This window comes from Phaethon lepturus, unplaced genomic scaffold (assembly GCF_000687285.1).
Source record: "Phaethon lepturus isolate BGI_N335 unplaced genomic scaffold, ASM68728v1 scaffold1152, whole genome shotgun sequence".
In the NCBI taxonomy this organism is placed as follows: domain Eukaryota; kingdom Metazoa; phylum Chordata; class Aves; order Phaethontiformes; family Phaethontidae; genus Phaethon; species Phaethon lepturus.
The window spans coordinates 20,607-45,510 of NW_010521038.1; the positions used below are offsets into that span (position 1 = coordinate 20,607).

A 24,904-nucleotide genomic window follows, 5' to 3' on the forward strand; every position below is an offset into this window, starting at 1 on the left:
TTGCTGTGGTTTAACCCAGCAGGTTGCCCAACAACCACGCAAGCTGCTCCCTCACCCTCCCCCTGCAGTGGGATGGGGGCGAGAATTGGAAAAGAAAAAGGGTAGAACTTGTGGGTTGAGATAAAGACAGTTTAATAGGGGAAAAAAAAAAGATAAAAGAATATACAGAGCAAGTTATGCACAGCACAATTGCTCACCACCCGCTGACCGATGCCACAGCACCTCCCTGGGCAGCTGCCCCTGCTTTATATACCGAGCATGACGTCATATGGTATGCAATATCCCTTTGGCCAGCCTGGGTCAGCTGTCCTGGCTGTGTCCCCTCCCAGCTCCCCGTGTACCCCCAGCCTGCTCGCTGGCAGCCCAGAGCATGGAAAGTTGAAAAATCCCTGACTGCTCAGCAACAACTCAAAACATCAGCACGTTATCAACATTTTTTCATCCCAAATGCAAAACACAGCCTCACGCTAGCTTCTGTGAAAAAAATTAACTCTATCCCAGCTGAAACCAGGAGAGTTATTCAGCAGGTTTTCTGGTATTTTTCTTCAGCCAACCATTTCTCCGAAAACTGTAGTTGACCAAACCACTGACATTCCAAAGACCTGAACATTGCGTACCAGAACCACACGTTTCTAACTCTTAAGTCTGTCTACTTAGATTGCCTCTATATTCTACCCAAAAGCACTAGAGCAGCTGTCTGAAGCAAGGACATTCTGCAGCTTGGAAGATTAGATTCTTATTAAACATAAAAATAAATCCTAGTGTCAGAGACTTTAATGGCCAAAAGGGCCAGTCGGATCATCTGCTTTGAACAGTGCAACACAGACCATTACGTTTCATCCAGTAGTTCATGCATCAATTTGACTAGTTCAGGCTGAGCACAGACACTTCTGATTTAACTTGATTTTTACTGAAGTTCATTTAAGTGCTGCCATTAAGCATGGCAGAGACTCTCTGTTTGCATAACACCTCCCACGATGCCACTCTGATCCTCAGTAGAACATCCTGTTCTTCTAAAAAAATAAGTATTAAGGTGATGCCATACCTGCTTCTGCTATATTAATGTCCTTTTCATTACCCCATGTTCATGAACGATCTTTATTAAGATTTATGATTATCTGACAAAACATCCTCAACTTGTCAGCAAACTTCCATTTCGGCTAGAAACACAGCCGAATATCTCTTTTGGTTTAAGAGATATTGAGAGTTCATACATTTTCCTGCTGTTTGCAGCCTAATCACTGAGTCCTGCTCTCCCTCGAAAGGTCTATGTGGATATCACCTTCCTGTCTCCAGCTCTCGATCTACTTTTCACCTACCCTAACCCACCTCTAAAGTCTTCCAGTGCTTCCTCTGTTAACTAGTATCTATTTTCCAGCTACAATTCACTCCTGACATTATTCCAATCATTCATACACCTGTTTTACAAACAATTTACCAACATAAATGCTTCAGGTTCCTTAGGGGATTGAATTGCACCCATTGATCATAACTGTTGCCCAATTCAAATGCCTTAGATCCTTCAGCATTTGAGGGATTTAAACAAATCTTAGCAAATAAGCGTGCTAAGGGGTGAAGGTCTTTATTTTTCTTTTTGTCAACTACATACCAAAGGTAGAAGTTTTGATGTTGAGATAATACCGTTACCAAAAGTACTTCGGGAGTACAGATCAAGGTGGAAAGGTTAGTAGTCTCAAAAGGTTCTGTTAAAATCAGGGATCCACTGACATGAACTAGGCTTCTTATTCAGACAGGTCCGTGAAGGATGATAACATTTTGTACAGTCTGTTGGAGTAACAAACACAGAAGAGGAAAGAAAACATGAAAGGCAACGACTGGCAAGCAGAGCAGCAAGGATGGGCTGCTCTGCTAACAGGAACGAAGCAGCGGACTCAAGAATCCGTTATGTAGTAGATAAGGAGGAACACACAGGATGGTGAACAGCAGAGGTTAGTTAAAAGATGCCAGCTATTCAGCAGACCTAGCAGGTAAAAACAGAATACAACAACAAAAAAATCCCATACAATGACCTAAAAGGACAAAGTGATTCTTTTGTGGATTTTTAAGAGACCTGAGACAGACTTTAGAATATGCTCAAAAAAAATACTTCTTAAGTATCATGATGTGAAATCTACCCAAAAGAACCACCCAGATATTGTGACATTGACTACATTTGTCCAGCTATTACTCATGACATGTTTCTGGTATGCACTGGGGAAAATAAGGAAAGCATCAGTGATTGTAGTGGGATAGGCTTGCACCTACAGCGCGAGCACCGGCATCACAAAGATGTTGCCCTATCCCACCCCCTAAATGTACTCTTGCTGCCTTGTGTCTTCCAACCACATGGGCTCGAGACCGACTGAAATGTTGACCATCTTCAAGCGAATCTCTCGCTCGCTCCCACTTACTCTGCTTTGGCTCACACTTCCGACTGGTCTGAGAGCGTGCAAACCGGATTCCTTCTGGAAGAAATTCACCCAAAAGGCACACTCTGCAATGCTCCTGCTAACGGCTGCTGCAGCCATACTGTAGGACTAAAACTAATCCAAAGCAAAACTCCCAAAACATGCACAGAAGGAACGCCCACATGCTCAGCATCAAGAGTTTTGCTCCACAGACCCATTCCTATAGTGCCATGGTACCAGCTGCTCTCACCATTGCCCTTGCTGGGGCAACACGTCTCAGCAGAGCATCACACACAGCTTCTCAGCTCCTCGCGCTTCCTTCCAGTATCGTTAGATCCCGAAAAGCTTTGAAGTCAGACTGTTCTATTGTCTTTGATGCTAGCACTTCAAAAGATTACAAGCTAGGGACCAGTGTTCCTTTTAAAGCATCCTCCTCTAAATTTAACTGTGGGACATTGAAGATCAGATGTTGCAAAGAAGATTATGTCCTACATGACCACCATGGCTGCACGGGGCTATCTCTTGGCAACAGGCACAGCTGTGTGCATCCCCTCAGAAATGCAACCAAATATTGTCTTAATATCTCGTTTAATAACCCAGAAGTGTCTTGGTGCAGAACAGTTTCAAACTTCAGATGTTTGTGCATCTCCTGATTTGTTTGGGTTTTTTTCAAGTTGCAAAATATAACAAAAGTTTACTATAAAGAGCCACAAGGACAGCTGATGCTTGCAAACAGAGCCATCTGCAATGCTTTACTGTAGAAATACATTTTCTTTCCAACTTGCAAGAGTGGGGTTTGGGATTTGGGTTTTTTTGTTTGGTTTTGTTGTAATTTTTGACTACTGCATAATCATATCAGGGCCACTCAGTTTTCAGAATCCTTATCTTCTGACTAAATGTAATTTTTTACTGGCACTAATAAAGCGCAGGAAATGTTTTCTAATGAATGATTTACATATTCTTTGAAAGGCAAAAATCACTAACAGCTCTATAATCAAGGAACAAGCGACTTTTATTGGAATTACAAAGCAACATGAGTTTAAAGCTCTAGAAGACAAACAATTCCTTGGTGTCCACATGCTCAAAAGGAAGATGCTCATTTTGGATAGTTCTACACTATCAAATTCAAAATATTCTGCTTTCAAAGAAAAACCAAAATGGTCAAAATGTGTGAAATATGGTAATAAATTGCCATTTTCTTCAAATAGCAACAAAAGCATAACTGTTAATACTTTGCTAGCTACTTGTAACTGTATGCTATAATTTGTATGATTTTCTGTTATATATTTTATGGTAGTCCATCTGACAGGTAATAAAAGGGAAGAAAATACAGTTTAAAGCAATTTGTAGTACTATTAATCAAGAGAGTTAAACTCACAATAATGAAGCAAACCAATGAAGTACAAAGGCCTTGTCACATACGGTTATGTGCTGCATTTCAATTTTAATTTGCTGCATTTCACATTAGTATTTTTCATTCAGAGGATGTGAGGTTATATTCCCTTCCTTGTAATAGAATTTATTTTTAAATTTTATGCTTGAACTCCTAAAAATAACTTTATTCTGCTAGTGTAGCAATGCAGGGTAGACTGTGCAAACAAGCAGCCATTCCCAACGTGACAGATTCCAAAGTACGTGTAGGGCTCAGATTTCACATCAGTATTTTTCATTCAGAGGATTTGTGAGGTTATATTCCCTTCCTTGTAATAGAATTTATTTTTAAATTTTATGCTTGAACTCCTAAAAATAACTTTATTCTGCTAGTGTAGCAATGCAGGGTAGACTGTGCAAACAAGCAGCCATTCCCAACGTGACAGATTCCAAAGTACGTGTAGGGCTCAGAAATGAAGCGCTAGGAAGTCTCTTCACGCAGCAGGTGACAATGTCTAGGTTGGTGGGGTTAGGGCATAACAGAAACGTTTCTACTGAACCATAAACCACAATTTGTGGGCCTTGGTTGGGACACACCACCGGCATTCAGTGCTTTGACTGCCTCATTCTTCTCTCCCCTGTTCCACTTAGGAACACAAATACCATTGCAGGTCTGAAACAGTTTCATTCCTATTAAAAAGATCCACGATGTCCATCAAGGCACCTCCAGTTCAGGTATTCAGTAACTCAAATTCAGAGGACTGTTACCACTTGCAAGGACACTTTAAAATCCTAAAGGCAAGTTTCTTAACCATCTAATACTATCAGTGCACTCCCACACATCAGGTGGGATGCTGCCAAACAAACAAACAAACCTTTAAGATCATCAAGTCCAACCGTCAAGGAGCTTAACCAACGGGAGAAACCAAGCCCACAGCTGTTCATAACTCCTTGCTTCTTGGGCGCAGAACCACCACCACCCTCCAGGACCCAGGTGCAGAGCCTTTGCTCACAGAATCATTAAGGTTGGAACAAACCTTTAAGATCATCAAGCCCAACCGTCAACCCAATACCACCATGCCCACTAAACCATGTCCTGAAGTGCCACGTCCACACATTTTTTGAACACTTCCAGTGACGGTGACTCCACCACCTCCCTGGGCAGCCCGTTCCAATGCCTGATCACTCTCTCCGTAAAGAAAATTTTCCTAATATCTAAATCTCCCCTGGCACAATTTGTGGCCATTTCCTCTCATCCTGTGGCTAAACATTTCTACAACTCCTTTGAATATATGATATCCAAAGGAGTAAGAGGTTTGGTAGTTTACACAAAGCAGTTGCTAAATAAATTAAAGAATAATTCAAGGAAGTGAAAAGGAACAGTGAATCCTGGCAGATCCTCTACTAACAAAAATTACATGTTTTATTTTTAAAGCGTGATGTTGCACTACCCCTGTGCAAGTTACATAACCCTAAAGGTACACTCTACATATAAGAAGCCAAAAACTTACAGTTAGTCCAAAATCTTAACAGTAATCAAATAGTCTTCAGTGCAGTCACAATAGTCTAAATCAGTCAGTTATTGCAGAAAAAGTACAACCTCTAAGATAATACAACTAGCAGATGTTACATACTCACGCATTTCCTTGTATCTAACCCTTTCTCTAGACCTGCACACAGGTTACCACTGCCCACGGGGGTCCTGGGATCGGCAGCACCCTCTTCCACACAAATGGTCAGGGTCCCATGTTGTTCATCAGGAGAAGCAGGATGCTGATGGTGGGGATTGTTTCTCCTTCTCTCTAGTGTCTACCTGGAGTAATATTACACATTTCCAAAAACGTTCTACTCACTCGTCTTTCTTTATTGGTCTGGCAATTCCACTTTACAGCCAAATAATTATACGTATAGTGTGCAATTTACTCATGTTACGTGTTTTTCTTTCTTCTCTTATCCCTAAAAACGTGTTTTGCACAATTCTTTAGGCTGCATTTCTTTAAGGATCAGCACTTGGCCACGGCTGATTTGTTTATATCCATGGGGCTTCTGGCACCTGAGATGATAGACTAATTGATTCTACACAAAATAACTACTTATTACTAGCCATTAGCTACAGAAATATATCAAAATAGTTGTAAACATAGGCAGTACACCATGCAATTTTACCAAGTTAGTCTGTCATTTGACAGTTGCTGTTACGGCTAAAACAAAGCTTCAGATAGGGCAAGATAAGCCCAGATAAATCAAGCTCAGCGAGTCTTCACGCTAAGGCCTTGCAGAGTTAATACAAGTTACAAGCAATGTCAATACTGTGGTTACGTGGTTTACAGGGCTATACCAATAGCTGGTCACTCTCCAGGGAAGGGGTAATGTTGTCTTGAAACTCCTTAAGCATCAGATAAAATAAAATTCAGGCCTTCCAAATCCCCTGGAGAATACTCTAACGTCATGATATAAAATACCAGCTCTGGTTAGAGCTTCCACCCACTGCACAGTGGCAACTGCTCAGCTGAAGGCCGTTTGTGTGCTAGGTGACTGGGGCTTTGGAGGAATGGGTGAAATTTAGGTGACCCAATGCTGCATTCAGACAGCTGTTTAGCTTAGCAGGGCACAGGAGGCTCCAGCCATGCTCAGACATTGAGGAAACTTTAAAAGTGAAAAGGAATATACGCTAGTTAGTTTTTAGCTTCTTCAAGATAAGGCAGTTGGTGGAGCATCAGCTTTTTGGATTACCTTCTTACATATATGTGTCTGAACTCTGCTATGTTCTCTTTCAAGCACCAAAACCAGCTCTCTAAATGTAGTGTCATGGTACACAAATTAGGAAGCTGATTTCCCTCAGCTCCTCATGTAGAAGAGGCAGATGGACTCCTCTGGAAGGTAATTTTGATCATAAAAACTTAATTACCATTTAAATACAGCTAAAAAGAAAATACCACAAACTTTTGCTTTGCAATTTATTTATGAAGAAGAAACATATAAAAATTACAACAAAAGGTGATAAAAATATTTAAACATTGTGAAGAAAAACAAAAAAGGTAAGTCAGACAAAAATCACATAATAATTGGGAAGGAACTTTCATTTCCCATCATTCAACAAGCCATATAAAACAGTATCCTAAAGCAGCAAGAATAAGTACTGGATGCAATTACAGCTTCAGCAGTCATCTTTCTTTTCTTCAGCCTATTCAAAGCACTAAAAGCCTGTATATTCCAGGTAGTGAAGTGCATATTCCCTTAGTACAGGGACAAATTCAGCTATAGAGCAGAAAGAATGAAAGAGAGAAAAGAAAAAAAAAACCCAAATACAGCTGCTTAGTCTTCGGTGAAGTATGCCTCCAGTCCCTCCAGTTCTGCATCAGGTGTTGTATTTGAAGAGGTGGGAGCAGAATCTGAATTCATGCTTTCCTGACTATTACTTTTTTGTTGAGAGTTTCCTGAATTACTTAGTTCCTTCTTCAGTTCTCTACCACCACTTAATAGCTTTTGACTCTCTGTAAAATACTGATTAGGATGATTCAAAGAAAACCCAATGTCATCAACCTGTACATAAAAGGAAAGGAACCGTGAGTTATTATATTTATTTCAAAAAATAATCTTTTTCACATTCAAGAACAAATTAATTAGCAATTTAATAAGTTCCAATTTTGTTGGAGAAAGAGGCATCAGTTTGTAAATACTATCCCAGTAAATACTGGCACGACACAAATTTACTTTCATCACAAAATTTCTTCATGTTCAAAATAAAATGACTGCTTTGGCACATTCAAACAAAATTTCACACTGTCTTTGCTGTAGTAAAAACACCCTAAAACACATAAAATAAATAAAATGGCATAGCTTTACATATGTAAGGCAATTGAACCTACATGTTAAAATAGCATTTCCCTACCCCAAAGAGGGACTGGGGCAAGTCCAGAGTGCAAATGGCAGTAGAGAATACTACTAAAAGTTAACAACTGCACAATATAAATCTAGATCTTAAGTAGCAGTGTGAAAATGGCATTGGAAGTGGGTAGCTTCCCCTCTTCCCCTTTTTTCTCCAGTAGCCACAAATGCAATATTTACAAGGCATCAGGCTAAGAAAGAAAGATCGAGCTTATCTCTGCTCCATCAGTGCCAACATCAGCATCCTGAAACTAGATGCACAACTAATACTGAAGAACATTCCACATTCAGTGAATAAGAATACAGAAAACTAGCATAATGCGCAGCCCATTTTTATTGCTCCTTTCTATTTAGCAGGCACATTCTTTCAGCTCCATCATTATTTGGTAAGTTAACATTCAATTAATACTCATCAAATATTTCAAATCAACAAAGCTTTCAGTTTTAAAACTAAGCTATTCTGACATATTCACCACAAATCTCAGTTATAACCTTTCTATCTCTTTTCAGGCACTCAAAAGTTGGAAATGCTTACTTTAAAAGGTGCTTCCACCTCATATTCAGGCAATCTGCACCTTTCATCTCCCCGTCAGTTAATGCAAATACTAAGAATATTTTGAGGAAAATACTGCTCTTAAAAAATGTTGGAAAACTTCCCAAGCCTGGGATACAAGAAACCAAGGAAGACTAAGAGCCATACACTGGTAATTTCCTGCTCCCACTATCTTCCCTTTTTCCCAGAAGAGTGGGGCCAATTCAACTTTGGCCACACACAGTGCCTCATGAGGTCATATACTGTGCCTGATTTAATATGCCAAAAACCATTCGTTTAAATTTCAGCCATTTGTGAAAAATCATAAAGCAGAGAATCAACGTGCATTTTAAACGGAACCCTGATTCAGCGCATTACCACTGTCTAGCTTAGCTCCATCAGAAAATGGCGACACATATAACAAAATCTAATTCAGACACATTAGCAACTGTAGTAAGTGACCTTGCCTGAAAAAAATAAGTCACAAGCCTAGCACACTAATTTGGCACGCAAATTAAAAGGCACAAAGCAAAAAAAAAAAAAAACAAACCTAAAGCCACCACTGAATTTCACTTCAGTCTTATCTGGATGAGTTTCATCCAGCCAGCTTTCATCCATGCACCAGTTTCCATTATGTAGGAACTAAATTACTTCTTTACGCCAAAAAGACTTAAAAAGAACTGGTACAGTGAAAAGCTGGCTTTCCTAGAAGCAGCTCTTAATTAATTATATTTTTTTTAAACTTAAAATTTCAGTTTTCTGCAGACCAATTTAAGATTCACTTTGTAACTCTTAATGTTGTTCTAAACTCTTCTCTCCCCAAGAAATTGGAATGAGCTCTAGAAGCAGCTCACTGTATGAATGGAGCATGTTTTCAGAGGAGATTGACAGTATCTGGCTAAAAGCTATTTACAGGTTGTGGGATAAAATTGTAGTATGACTCCATGTACCTTATTTTAATTAAAAGAGTTCTGCCTATTCATTTTATCACCTTTTTTGAGAGCCTGAAGAGACAAAGTGAAAGTTTTGCTCATTATCTTCATTTGTGATATAGTGATCCATAAACAATTCTGGTTTGTGTAATTTTCAACACGGTTCTCCGAATAAAAATATTCTGCTCTGGCTAGAAATACAGAAGAAATTTGACCACGAAAATGGAGGTGAAGCATATACAAATTTCCTGGCTTTTTTATGTTAGACTGCCCATGTTACTTTAAGTTTTCAATACTTTCAGGTAATATAAACCAAAGCACGTCAATTATAAAAGTGCATCATTATCTTAGCTGTAAGTTACCTGAAACTTACTACGAGAAACAGCAAAACTAGATTTCTCTAACAGCTTTATCCACTCACACCTGTAAATCCATCTGATATCCACTATGCCCAAAGAAAAATGTACTTTCTGTGCAGTCAAAAATTTAAGCTTATAACACGTATTGACTCCAGTGAAAAGGCCTGTCACTTCAGACAGAACTGTTTATTCTATCTAGTAAGTGATACTAACACAAGACTTCTTTTGGATTCAACACATTTTGCACATACTGGCTTTCATACAAACTCTAGTTTTTTATTTCTGCTATAGCAAATATTGTTTTGAAAAACCTGAAGCAATCATTTTGTAGCTATAGTATCTTTGGGTTTTAACCAAGAACTTCTAAAATGGCAGCTGATAATGCTACAGCTGATACTACAGAAAATCCATGTGGAGCAATCATGGTGCTACGGTAAATGATATCAATTAACCACATGCCTTTTTTAAAAAGAAAGTCCAGCATTCTTGCCATTTGATCACAAAGGACTAAGAAATACGTTTTTTGCATATGTTTTTAAATAAACTACTCAAAAGTGATTCTTCTGTACCAGAAAGTTTGCTATGTGTCAGATATCGTTTATTCTTAAAAATACACAAGGATTGTAAAATCAGTCCTGAAGAATAAAATGTTTACAGATAAGTATTAACATATGAATAATCAATTCTTACAGCTGTAACTGTAACAAGTAACATACAGCAATATTCATGCAAACAGCATTAACATCATTAGGAAACTCCTGGAGTGCACTGAGGATTACTTCAGGTAATAGACAGCCCTACCAGAGGGGATGCCATACTGGACCTGTTGGCCACCAACGCAAGTGAGCTAATTGGTGATGTCAAGACTGGAGGCAGTCTGGGCTGCAGTGATCATGGACTGGTGGATTTCACAGTCCTGAGGGATACGGGGCAGGCAAAGAGTAAAGTCAGGACCCTGAATTTTAGGAAAGCAAACTTCCAGCTCTTCAGGGAATTAGTCAATAGGACCCCCTGGGAAACTGCCCTCAGGGACAAGGGAGCAGAACAGAGCTGGCAGATCTTTAAGGATGCTTCCCACAAAGCACAAGAGCTCTCGATCCCCAGGTGTTAGAAATCAGGAAAGGAAGGCAAGAGGCCGGCATGGCTGAGTGGAGACATGGTGAGCAAACTAAAGGGCAAGAAGGAAATGCACAGGCAGTGCAAGCAGGGACAGCTATCCTGGGGGAGTACAGGGATGTTGCCCAGCAGTGTAGGGATGGCTTCAGGAAGGCCAAGGCGTGGCTGTTGCTGAACTTGGCAAGAGATGCAAAGAATAATAAAAAGGACTTCTACAGGTATGTCAGACAGAAAAAGAAGGTCAAAGAAAGCGTACTCCCCTTGATGAGCAAAACTGGCAAACCGGTAAGAACGGATGAGGAGAAGGCTGAGGTACTCAACGACTTATTTGCTTCAGTCTTCACTGGCAGTCTCTTTTCCCACACCTCTTGAGTGGACGGACTGCAAGATGAGGACTGGAGGAGCAAAGTCCTTCCCACTGTAAGAGAAGATCACGTTCAAGACCACCTGAAAAACCTGAACATGCACAAGTCTATGGGACCTGACGAGATGCATCCCAGAGCCCTGAGGGAATTGGCTGATGTAGTTGCCAAGCCACACTCCATGATATTTAAAAGTCCTGGCATAAGGTCCTGGAGACTGGAATAAGGGAAACATTGCACCCATTTTTCAAAAGGATACAAACGAGGACCCTGGGAACCGCTGACCTGTCAGCCTTACCTCTGTGCCTGGGAAGATCATAGAACAGATGCTCCTAGAAGCTATGCTAAGGCACATGGAGGGCAGGAAGGTGATTCGAGACAGCCAGCATGGCTTCATGAAGGGAAAGTCCTGCCTGACCAACCTTGTGGCCTTCTGTGATGGGGTGACTACATCAGTGAACAAGGGAAGAGCTACGGATGTTATCTGTCTGGACTTCTGTAAGGAGTTTGACACGATCCCCCACAACATCCTTCTCTCTTAAGTGCAGAGATATGGATTTGATGGGTGGACTGTTGGGTGGATGAGGAATTGGTTCGATAGTCACACCCAGAGGGTAGTGGTCAACGGCTCAATGTCCAGATGAAGATCAGTGATGAGTGGTGTCCCTCAGAGGTCCATATTCAGACCAGTACTCTTTTAATATCTTCATCAATGACATAGACAGTGGGATTGAGCACAGCCTCAGCAAGTTTGCAGAGGACACCAGGCTGAGTGGTGCGGTTGCCACACCTGAGAGACAGAGTGGCATCCAGAGGGACCTGGACAAGCTCAAGGAATGGGCCTGTGTGAACCTCATGAGGTTCAACAAGGCCAAGTGAGCAGGTTCCTGCACCTGGGTCGTGGCAACTCCCAGTATCAATGAAGGCTGAGGGATGAAGGGATCAAGAGCAGCCCTGTCAAGAAGGACTTGGGGGTACTGGTGGATGAAAAGCTGGACATGAGCCAGCAATGTGCGCTTGTAGCCCCAAAGGCCAACTGTGTCCTGGGCTGCATCCAAAGCAGCATGGCCAGCAGGTCAAGGGAGGGGATTCTGCCCTTCTACACTGCTCGGGTGAGACCCCACCTGGAGTCCTGCATCCGGCTCTGGAGCCCTCAGCACAGGAAAGACATGGACCTGTTGGAGAGGGTCCAGAGGAGGTCACAAAAATGATCCGAGGGATGGAACACCTCTCCTCTGAGGACAGGCTGAGAGAGTTGGGGTTGTTCAGCCTGGAGAAGAGAAGCCTCCAGGGAGACCTTATTGCAGCCTTCCAGTACTTAAAGGGGGCTCAGAAGAAAGATGGGGACAGGCTTTTCAGCAGGGCCTGTTGCAATAGGACAAGGAGTAATGGTTTTAAACTAAAAAAGGGCAGATTTAGACTGCATATAGGGAAGAAATGTTTCACAATGAGGGTTGTGAAACACTGGCACAGGTTGCCTAGAGAGGTGGTAGATGCCCCATCCCTGGAAACGTTTCAGGTCAGGCTGGTCGGGGCTCTGAGCAACCTGATCTAGTTGAAGATGATGTCCCTGCTCATTGCAGGGGGGTTGGGCTAGATGACCTTTAAACATCCGTTCCAACCCCAACTATTCTATGATTCCCCTGGAATATAAAATAGTAGCACAGGCACTAGCCAATTATGTTTTCTTATTTATCATAATGCTCGGGCTCTTAAAACAGTGGCTTTAAACACAATCAGTTTTCAAAGCACTAATTATTTATATAGGCACACTGTCACAAGAACATTTATTGAACCTACTAGTAGTTCATAGTTGATATCATCAATCTCTTTTACTTGACTTTATGTATGTAGCCAAGATGTCCAAACTGTCTGGACTTGAAATATTTTTCTCTATTTTGAGTTGCCATACGATTCTACCAACTAAAGTAAAATAAAATCTTGCCACTTCCGTGACCGTGAAAGTCATTCTTCATTACTCTGACTATTTACTTTGGATTATGGTTACACTGCTTACATTTCCAGAGTGTCTAATTTCTACTTTAAGTTGCCCTTTGTCCTCCCTTTAGTACAAAAAAACCCAAACTTAACCAATCTAAAAGGTATAACAAACATATGAAATAAGCCTATTAAGAACTCAAGTACAAATATTAGAACTTCAAACAGTTATGATGCTTTCCATATGGCTTAAAATACAAATTTGACCATAAATAAAGACACTTTAGTATTTTGGTAGCGTTTGATTGAATGCTTACTCCAGTTACCATATAATCACAGTTTATTCTTAATTCTTATTAAAATATGATAGTGTTTGAAAATATCTACCCTACAGACCATTCAGTCTTACTTCTATAAAGTCAAAAGACCTTCTTTTCTTCACATATGTTGGACAGCTTGTCGTGACCAAATTACAGTGTTATTATTCAGTAAATAATTTTCCCAAAAAGAAGTAGGCCCTAATATCCCAGAATTTGAAAAATGTTAAAGCCATTCATGCACTGTATGTAATGCTTTCTTTTCCCACACTTACTGAAAGACTTAAAATGCACACACGTGCATTTCCTTAACATATTAGTTCCTGCCTGAAGAGAACACACTGGACCACACAAATGATGGTTGCTTTTGTTTTGTGGTTGTGAGATAATGAAACAAAGGTTCAGGAACAGTGTAGCATTAATGTTAATAAGCACAGTTTTCACTGAAGTTGCAGAGAAGCAGCTTTCAGGCAACCTTTCAGGTAAATCTGTTTGAACCAGTAGCACTGAGGTGCAAAGACACACACATACCGCAAAATAGTTCTAAGTTCATTGGGCCCCTCACTACAAGGAGGACATTGAGGTGCTCGAGCATGTCCAAAGACGGGCAACGAAGCTGGTGAGGGGACTGCAGCACAAGTCTTCTGAGGAGCGGCTGAGGGAACTGGGGTTGTTTAGTCTGGAGAAGAGGAGGCTGAGGGGAGACCTTATCGCTCTCTACAACGAACTGAAACAGGGTTGTGGTGAGGTGAATGTTGGTCTCTTCTCCCAAGTAACAAGTGATAGGACGAAAGGAAATGTCCTCAAGTTGCGCCAGGGGAGGTTTAGATTGGATATTAGGAAAAATTTCTTCACTGAGAGGGTGGTCAAGCATTGGAACAGGCTGCCCAGGGATGTGGTGGAGTCACCGTCAGTGGAAGTGTTCAAACAACGTGTCGATGTGGCGCTTCAGGCTATAGTTTAGTGGGGATGGTGGTGTTGGGTTGATGGTTGGACTTGATGATCTTAAAGGTCTTTTCCAACCTTAGTGATTCTCGTTCTAGTCTAGCTGGATTTATTAGCATAGTCTTAGTGCCAAGCACCAGACTACTGAAGCCAAAAGCAAAGCTGTTGCCAGCATGACTATAAGATGCAGTAGAAACCTAAGAGGTGATGATGGGGAGGAAATGCAAAGACAGCCCTGAAGTAGACGTTGTGTGCAATTGACCCCATGAACTTATGAAAATATCATAATCTTGAGCAAGTCTTTACTACAAAGTCATTCATAGTAGATCTAACCCACTGTGCTGGTTTTGGCTGGGAAAGTTAGTTTTCTTCATACTAGCTAGCATGGAGCTGTGGTTTGGATTTGTGCTGAAAACAGTGTTGATAATTCAGGGATGTTTCAATTATGCTGACCATTGCTTTCACAGAGTCAAGGCTTTTTCTGCCTCTCACGCCACCAGCGAGTAGGCCAGGGGTGCATAAGAAGTTGGGAGGGAAATAGACAAAATTTAACAATATGGACATTTTCAGGAAGAAAGCATAACCTTTTACTACATCTTGTAATGCTCAGGATATTAATATAACGTCAATATATAAATGTAGAAAACTACAAAAGAACACGTGAAGTATACTTGAAATTATTGAAATGAAAACTAACAAGGCAAGACAGCTAATGATGGATGTGAAAACTGCAAGTTGTCTCTGGACTTCATGCATGATTTTCCAAGGCCTTCCTCAAGGCAAAGATGGTGATTATGACACGACAAAAATTAGTAGCTACTTACCTCATGCGTCAACTCAAAGTACTTCTGACAGGCCAGCTGGTAATGCATGCCCTTCACCAATTCCAATATCTATATACAGGGAGAAAAAAGTAACCGTTTCAAAAGGAGCACAAGTACATCTTGTTGATACCCATGACATGGTACTTCATAACAGCCTTGTATAGCTCATGGAAATTTGCAGCACATGACGTCTTTGATGTGTGTAGCCTACTGATAACTGCCAATATTTAGACATACTATATTTCTTTAAAACTACCCTGGCTACATTAAAAACAAGATAAAACCGCAGGAAGAGACGCCTGGTCCTTAAAACATAATTTCAATACTCTTAACTTCAAGAGTACGTTGAATCTCTATTTTGGTAATATAATTGTGACAGTTATTGTCAAACTATCATATTGCAACATCTCTTCCATAATTTCAGACATAAATCTAGTAATTCTAGTGGGGTTGAAGCATGAAGCAATAAAGGACATGATTTGTATTTTTATTTTCCACATTACCAGTTCATGCAGACGCAGAATAAAATACTACTGTGCTCCCATCAAGAAAATTTAATGCAAGTCCTTTAGTCAAGTATCTGTGAGAGGGTAATGCTTTTACCTTCAATCAGATTTGTCTGATTTTCATTTTTGAAATGAAGTTATTTCTAGTCAAGCTCAGCAGAATATGTGAGTGAATAGCCTGTTTTGAACACCTATTAAGAAAATCATGCCATCTTTTGTAAATACAATTTGCTTCCCAATTCTACTTCAGGTAATCTCTTCTGTGCTGCATAAAGTCCCACTCTTATCACCAGAATGCAATGCTGGTTGAAATTTTTTGAAGTTTCATCACCTCCTCCCTCCTTCATATAATCAAAATGTATGCTCTCTCTGCTTATCAAACAGGGAAAATTGCTGGAATTAAGAGATAGCCTCAGTGGAAGGAAAAATAGTTTTCAAGAAATGTTAATTTCAAGCCCCTTTCCCAAGGTTGACCTTTGTGTTAAACACAGCAATACACTCCAGCTTAAATCCCTGCTGTACTCATTATTGGATGCCGCCTTGTATTTATTGACAGATGTATAAATAAATTACATTCGCTGAATGGATAAAAACAGCAACACACTGCCAAGAAAGTACTTAGCCGCATTGTTTCTCTGTAATAGCCCAACTGATTACATTTCTATCCCTCTTGCCACCTCCTCTTAAATCTTCTGGAAAAGATCAAGGCCAAAGCCAACTAGGCAATGAAGTCTGACATCTGGCACTATCCATGCACTTTTTTTTTTTTAACCTCCTTCCTCTTCTGAAATTGAATGGAAAAATTAGTGTCATACTAAGTAGTTAAGGATTGAAGAAAACTCATCTATTCTAAATACTTAAATTACATATTGCCTTATGTTTTCCAGTTTGTTTCTTACATGGCATCTATGCCATGCGAAAGAGCTCTCTCTGTTTTTAAGTCAATGTTAACCACATTGTATGTATGTACTTTCTTAAAAAGTATTTTTCACATAATTTGGAGTAATGATCAGAAGACCTATACGTCTGCTGGTTAGTTGAAAGAAACATTCATAATATTCTGTAGCATTCAGACTTTTCTAACCTGTATTTTCCAGCTGAAGTAAGTCAACTAATTTAATCTAGTTCATAAATACTTCAGGTTTTCTCAAAATTATTCTTCATCTAATCAAGTTTACACCTAATACAAATTACATAAATAAAAAACTCTCTAAATTCAGGTGTAAATACATTTTCAGTCTCAGAATCTTAAGTGAGCAAACAAAAACTTAAGTAAATTACTTAAAGTAATTTAAAGTTTTGGGGTTTATACTGAGAATTTGTCCATACTTTTAAATTATTTAAAACTTAAGTAATTTAAACTTTGTACTTAATTTCTTAAATCTTGTCATTTAAGAGAACCTTTTGAAACAGCTGATCAGTTAAAAGCCTAGTAGTCTTTTTGCCATTTAACTTTTGAATCATAGACCACAATTATAGCTGCTTTTTGTATCAATGATGCTGTTATCCAACTATCCTGAAAAGCAGAAAAGACAAGGATTATCAAAGCTAGCTTTTGATTTACTAACTCACAATGTTTCACAGGATGCAAGTTCAAGCTGCTGTCTTCTCTGACAGCTCAGCGGAAAAACAGTAAGTTCAAGTGACAGATATCAGAAGAGAGACCGGCAGTCACAGATGATGACAGAATAAAGGAGCACCTGTAAATAAATTCCAGTTTTGTAAGAGAGATTATTCTGAGCAAACTATTCTGAAACCATGTCCATTTAAGTCGCTGGCCCATCGTTGTGAAAATCTTGACCCACTTGTAAGGTCAAGAAGAGGACTTCATTGAATCAATAATGCTGACGTATGAAAGCTATAATGGCCATGTTATCAGAGCTGGCCTTGAGGGACTTTAAATTCTTAAAGAGCAACCAAGTTACTTTGCAGCAGCTTGATCGTTATTACCCAGCTACACACTGCAGTTTCACCATGGAACTACTGTCCCACTCCCTCTGGGCTCCTCAGACCTCTCAGAGGGTGCTGTTAGGTCACCACACAGATTCTTCTGCTGTAGTACTATGAAGACATATATCTTGGAGAACAGCTGTTAGAGGAACCTCTACCAGCATTCTCCAGTGAAGTTTGGTAACTAGGTCTTTATGGTGCTGCTTTTCCCTGACATTGTTAGAGAGCTCCATAGAACAGAATGCCCACCAGAACAGACCAGAGACTTTCACCCAGTTTGTTAAATTTGTTAATGTACATGATTGCACCAGTAGTCATCAGCTTACTCCTGCTCCTTTACCCTCTCCACCACATCACCTCCCCAGCTTTGACCGGTTGGCCAATTTCAGTCAAATTTGACAGGTAGAGATGACAAAGCTACACAATTTCTACATGTTGATTACAAGTTTTGGTTGGGTAGAAAAGATGGACCAACATTTGTGGCTCATTAAGGGAAAAGCAGTTATAACTCAGCTCCTACCCATTCAAACTAGCACATATGTAACTTTAAACTGTTCATATCACAAGAGACCAGATTCACCTTCGGCATATATGATGGGTTTGAGAAATAAAGGGCATGTTAAACATATCCAAGGAAGCGGAGATTTAGTAGATTAACTGTCTTTAATAGGGAACAAGTTTCTAAGAGAAGGAACAAAAAAAGGTTAAAAATTGCAAAAGAATGGAGTCCAGCTAGAAAAGAGTCCTCTTGAGTGAAACTAACAATCCTCTATTTAAATAAAACAGAATTCTAATTCATAATAAATATTACCTTTCCTATTATATTTGTGCACATAATGAAAGCAAGCTTGCAGCTGTTTTTTATTAGTGTTACCCAGAAGCAGACCTCCACTCAAAACTACATTCATTCACAGAAACAAACTTTTGCTGCTACTTATATTAAGACACTTACACTGAATTGCTTTATTTTGCAAGTAAAGGTACATACTCAGGGGCTCTTTTTGTTAGTTCTTATGTGCCTTTTCTTTCACTGCCATCTGCAACTTGCTTTTCTGATGTTGCTTTACTTACTACTAATGAGGTTAAGATGATGTTTGGCAGCTGTACACAGCCACCTGCTTTATAGGTCCTCAGCATTCAAAGCTGTCATGGATTAACCCCAGCCAGCAACTAAGTCCCACGCAGACACTTGCTCACTCCTCCACAGCAAGATGGGGAGAAAATCAGAAGTGTAAAAGTAAGAAAACTCATGGGTTGAGATAAAGACGGTTTAATAGGTAAAGCAAAAGCCGCACACACAAGCAAAGCAAAACCAGGAATTCATTCACCACTCCCCATGAGCAGGCAGGTGTTCGGCCATCTCCAGAAAAGCAGGGCTCCATCATGTGTAATGGTTATTTGAGAAGACAAACACCATCACCCTGAACGTCCCCCCCTTTTTTCTTCCTCCAGCTTTTATTGGTGAGCATGACGTCATACGGTATGAAACATCCCTTTGGTCAGTTGGGGTCAGCTGTCCCAACTGTGTCCCCTCCCAACTTCTCGTGTAACCCCAGCCTACTTGCTGGTGGGGTGGGGTGAGAAGCAGAAAAGGCCTTGACTCTGTGTAAGCACTGCTCAGCAATAACAAAAACAACCCTGCATTATCAACGCTGTTTCCAGCACAAGTCCAAAACATAGCCCCATACTAGCTACCATGAATAACATCAACACTATCTCAGCCAAAACCAGCACAACTATTAAGATGTTGCATAGCAGGATAGTTTGGGCTCTGTAATTATGCATTGTTATTTTCACTTACTCAAAGTTAGTGTGCTTTATTTGAAAATTCCAGAATTACCTTATATTTTCAAACCAAAAATCTTTCTTCTACAGATTCAGTTAAGTATGACTCATTTCTAACTTTCTTTTTATTTCAAAGGTGACTAAAGATATGATTGGGTGCAACTGCTGGAACATATCTGAACATATTCCAGTTTTCTCCTGTTTCAAGTCAGTTTGTGACCACCTCAGCATTAAGTCCTGCACCAGGACTCCCCAATGACCTTTGCTTCTGGGTCAGTACAGGCATCTGTCCTTTTTGCTGGCTGCCTTTGGGTATTCCCTTTATATTATAAACTGATTTTGAAGGTTTCGTGTTTATAATGTAAACATGTATAGTATAATTCTTGGAGATTTAAGCTCTGCTTTCCCTCAAGGACTCACAGACTAGAAAAATCATTGCTACAGCTTTGTCAGAGCTCCTATTCCTTTTATACTCTGCCTTCTTTTGTAGTGAAGACTACTTGATGGCACAGTGTTCAGCATTGCACATGGTAATGTTTAGGACACCATAACACATCAATTTCTCCCCCGCAATTTGCATCACAACTGCCTAACTACAAACCTACCTGTATTATAGTACGCTTTATAAAAGTAAAAAGGAAGAGACAGTCATGATCCAGAAGAAGGTATTTTATTAGTGCGTCTGAAAAATACCCATGTTTTTTCCTCCATTTTTAATGTATAGGTTTTCTAGCCTGAAGTTCTTATTTAATGTATGTCAGTAAGGAAATCATTAAATACTTAACAAAAGATTAAGTGAATGTCTGAATGGAAAGATTATGTCAATATGTGCCTGTATGTGCTGCATCAACCCCTGGGCAGCTTATTAAATGAAGACAGAGATTAAATTTAAACTGAATTAATCATTTGAAAAGCAAACAGCTGTAAAGCTAGTTGGTTTTGTTTGCTTGGTTGTGGGCTATTTTTCAAAGGTTTATACAGCATACAGCTGAAATTCAATAGTATGAATGTCAAAGGCAAGAAGGGTTAATGCACCTGAGCATTCCACTTCTCTGATTTCACATAGTTTTAAAATAGCACAAAAAAAAAAAAGAGTATATTTTATTATTACAAAATTTTTTTGCTATTTTTCAGTGACATGTTTTCATTTAACTGACAAATCCTGCATGTGTTTACAGCCACCTATTTTAAAAGACAGTCATGTCTGGTTTTAGATATGATAGATAACCCGTACTCCTCTGTTGCAAGGAAATGCTGAGTCAAAGCCTGGACTGTTATCAAGTATGAAAGCAAGCACCTGAAATACTTCAAAATTTTTTTTAAAAGTTACAAAATAATTAAAATAGAATGTACATGAAGTAAATACTTCAAAGTTTGCAACATAAAAGTTTCAAGAAGAATGAACTGAAATATTTTTATTTCAGATGTTCATTCTTTGTTTTATTGTTTTCTCATCCTGAACTGTGTTTAATCCCTTTAACCTTTTTTTTGTGTGCTTCTTTTTTCCTTCTTTCTCTTCTAAACAAAAATTTCATGAGTAATTTAATACACCATAAATTGAAGCTGCTGACAGCCCCTGATTCTGTCCACCCATTCCTGCCATCTGAAAATGAACTTCATCTCTCCTCACTTTCCCCAGGTAAACCTGTAGTTGGATAATTTTTTTAATCTATTTTACCATGTAGTCAAAAGGTCAGCATAAGGAAAGGAATGGAAATTAAACAGGCAGAGATGTGCAGAGAGTACAAGTACCTTTCACACCAGCAGGGCTCATTTAGGCTAATTAACTGCTCCTGGAACTAAAGTCTAAGACTTGAGTAATGAACATAAATACTTCTAAATTGGACACATTGAATTAATGCAACTTATCTCTTTAACCACAGGAAAAAATACTAATTTTTAACTCTACTTTTCATATTATTTGTTCTAAAAGGCACATTTGACCGAGCACTGGCACAGGTTGCCCAGAGGAGCAGTGGAGTCTCCATCCTTGGAGATACTCAAAATCCATCTGGACACAGGCCTGGGCAAGAGGCTCTAGACAACCCTTCTTGAGCAGGGGCATTGTACAAGATGACTTCCAGAGGCACCTTCCAAACTCATCTATTCTGAGATTCAACAATAAACACTCTCAATAGCACCTGACTGTACATTTTAATTACGTCCTTTTCATGGTTAGAATATAGAATCCAAACTTCGAGAGAGATATTTTCTAGTTCAACTTTTAATAGTTTCCAATTAATAAATCTCCCTTAGGTACTTTAAAACATGTTCTATGTATAATACAATCCGTCCACATACTCTAAAAGTCTTCTGTATTCTTATAGCCTTTTATTATCAAACAGGTTAGCTGTGCTTCTCACAAGTTTCTGCATCTTTCAGCATTCTCTCAAGTTTTCTTTTCCTATACAGTATTTCTGTTTTACTGTCTCAAGCCCATCTATCAGTCCAGCAGTTCAACATTTACACTTTTTTTTCTTACCAGTACTTCTATCAAATTTTTTAACAGTCTGCTCTTACTTAATCACATACAGCCCTTTTAACTTTACAATCTCACCTGACAATAGCCAGATATACCTTATTTCTAATATTTGTTTCAACTTTTCAGCAATAAACTGAAGATTAGGAAAATTTAGTAGTCTGAAATACCATAATCCAAATTTTTAAAATAATTAGTTTTAAGCCATGTCATGTTAAGATGTTGTAAGTAATTTCAAGATGTGAAGCCATGTCATGTTAATACTCTACAGTATTCTACCCACTGATGGTGTCAGTAATACTAACACCACAGTGCCAATAGACTCACACTAAAATAGAGTCACTGGGGTCGATCAAGAGACATAATATCAGGGTGATCAGAATAGGTGGGAGCTTTAATATCAGAAAAGAAGGCTTAGTATTGGCTGGTTAAATTTATATTTGTATCCATTCAGCTTATGTACAAAAAATAATGGAACATGTTTCTCAAAATAATGGAAAGGCTGAACACTGTCTCCTATTGACAAACATTCCCCATCTATAGAAAAATATGTGAAAACTTTCAGCATTCATATTTACACAAATCTACACCAGACTGATACATAGATCTCCTTGAGTAGTCTTACTTTGAAGGCTTTTACACTGTCCACTTTGAAAAATTCAGTGATTTTAAAGCCTTTACATGTTTTGATGTAGTAAAGATAATAACTACCTGAGAGATTTTGGACTGTGAACAAGGAGTCTCAACTGACCACTTGAGAAACCTGAATGATATACAATTCCTAGATTGACTGTATAATGCTTTTTTAAAATTTGGCAGCAAATGTGTAAGGGTACCTGTTTTAAGATTTGAGTTTTAAGTAGTTAATTTAATGGGGAAAGAATCCCACCAGAAAAATCCACAAAATCTGTATTCTAAGTAAAAATATTAATTTTGTGAAAAGAAGTAAATTAATAAATATGAAGTGCCATATGATATCATCATCAATTAAATATTTATCACAGTCACAAGTCAAAAAAGACAAGACTTAAAATTAGAATTCCTGAAAGAAATTTGATGTAACATATTTCACTGTTCTAATAAAACGGGTATCACATGAGGTTTGTCTATATCAAGAGTATCAATTGTTCTTGTATTTTTTTCTCTTTTATATATTTCCACAAAAAAATACTAACTTAATAAAAGATCTCTTATTTAATCTCTTAACTAATAAAAGATCTCTTATTTAAACAGTACTTGCTCTTATTTAGTCAGAACTTACAAAAGCACTACCATGAAGATGACTGATATTAGGGCAAAATTCTTGAGCTGCAATGGAAAATATATTTAGAGCCAGCAATGATTTAAAGTTTCTAATATTACATGATCACAAGGGGGAGTGTGGGGTTTTTTCCCCACTGTGGTAGATAGTATTTTTTTATTCATGGAAACACATAGCCATATGCGAGGCCTAGGCAGAGATGGGCTTATGTATTTCCATCTCTGTGAAGACTCTCCAATCCCACAAAACACTAAATTTGTTCAGAGAACATTGGCCAAAGTGCAATGACTCAATCAAAGCCTTTAATTTAATCCAATTATGGGAAAAGGCAGCTTTTTAAATTAAAAGAACAATTCTACCAGAAAGAACATTCTTTCTTCTGAATTTATCTACTGCTCATTAACATAAGCATTTTTCCCTAAAGAAAAAACAGTAATTGAAGCAAAAGCAACAGCCTAGACCCTCTGTTTCTCCTGACTGTAGAACCAGAAATTTTTACTAACTTTTGTTATTATGATAGCAGTGAATTAGGAAAAAGGCAATTTCACCAAGAAAGCTTTCAGAAACAAACAGATATTTTGAAATAGTTCTAATTCAAAACCTATCATATCTGTTTTTCTATTTAGGCTATGTACGCAATGCATTACAGTGCATTTACTACAGCACCACAACAGATGGATGTACTTATCTTAACATATGCTTTAATCTTTATATTCTTCAAATCGATTAGCTACTGTCAAACCTGGTTTCATAAAGATGTTACCTGATTTCAACATACCAAAAAAAGAAATTAAATATGATCTGAAATATGCTATAAACTCAAATGCCATACAATCACATATTCACACATCAGATGCTCAGCTAACCATATTACTGCTCCAAGAAGCAATTTTAAAACAAACAAAAAAAGCTACTATCACAAGGAAAATGTGAAATAAATACAAGTCAAATAATTCAGTTCTTGGAATAAACATAGGCATTAATTCTTTCTGCTTCAGGGTATATGATAACTATGCAAGACCTGGAAGTAATCTGGTGTATTACCTCAGCAAGATCATTTCAGCAGATACAATCTCAGACAAGACACAGCCTCAGAAAATCTGGACTGGGACAGCAGGATGGATCTAGATACTTCACATCAAGCAGATTCACATATTCAAATGTTTTGACTATTTTTTTCGTTACTGACTGTACTACAAAATGACTGCAATGAAAGCAGTCCAATGCTCAGACTGACTATTGAAGTCATGTGAGGTCTGGCAGTATTTGGTCTGCACCATCATCCCAAGGTCCAGCTTTCCTTTTTCACACCTATCCTGCGGACAGAGTGTCCTTTGGAAAAGCACTGTGAGGGTGGGGTTTGTTTCCACCACAGACCAGCCAAATGCTTTATCTGCATGAAAAAGCTCTGGAACTGCCTGGTCTTGTGAACCTATTTTTCCTTTTTATCTCAAGAGTATGAAGGACAGAAGAAACAGAAGGACTGGTTTTCCAGACCACTGGAAAACTAACTGTCTTAGGTAAAACTGCAACCATATGGGCTGGACACTAGCCTATGTTCTGGCTTGTGTAATGGCCATAAGGAATAAGCTTCATAAGAAAGGGGCTTGTTCACAGGCTTGAAGGGAAGACATACAAATACTAAAACAACAGATTAATATCCCAGTGGGGGACCAATTCATGACCACGTAGCTGAATCCAAAATAAGCGTTTGGAAAACTATGCACCTTTCACATAAAAATGGACAGGTGGTCTGATAATTTAAAAATTTTGAGCAGAGAAAGCCAGTACTTGAGAAACTAAAGAAAAGCTCTGTGTTCTTCAAATCCAAGAAATGTCCCAAAATAAGCAAGACAAAAACACTGAAAAAGATTGAAAAGAACATTAATAGACTTATTCTGACGGTATCAGGCTGAAGTACACATTCCTGC

The 24,904-nt window shown here is 38.9% G+C and overlaps 1 protein-coding gene across 1 annotated transcript in view; it reads right to left on the reverse strand.

Annotated features, from left to right (window-relative positions):
- Positions 1-7,094: 7,094 nt before the first annotated feature.
- The window catches only part of LOC104628860 (DNA primase large subunit-like), a gene marked incomplete at its 5' end in the record, with an annotated part of 55,804 nt that continues 37,994 nt past the window's right edge, over positions 7,095-24,904 (reverse strand). The window contains 2 exons of the mRNA XM_010297576.1: positions 7,095-7,322; positions 14,993-15,061. Of these exons, the coding sequence (XP_010295878.1) occupies positions 7,095-7,322; positions 14,993-15,061 (297 nt within the window). The remainder of the gene's footprint in view (positions 7,323-14,992; positions 15,062-24,904) is intronic.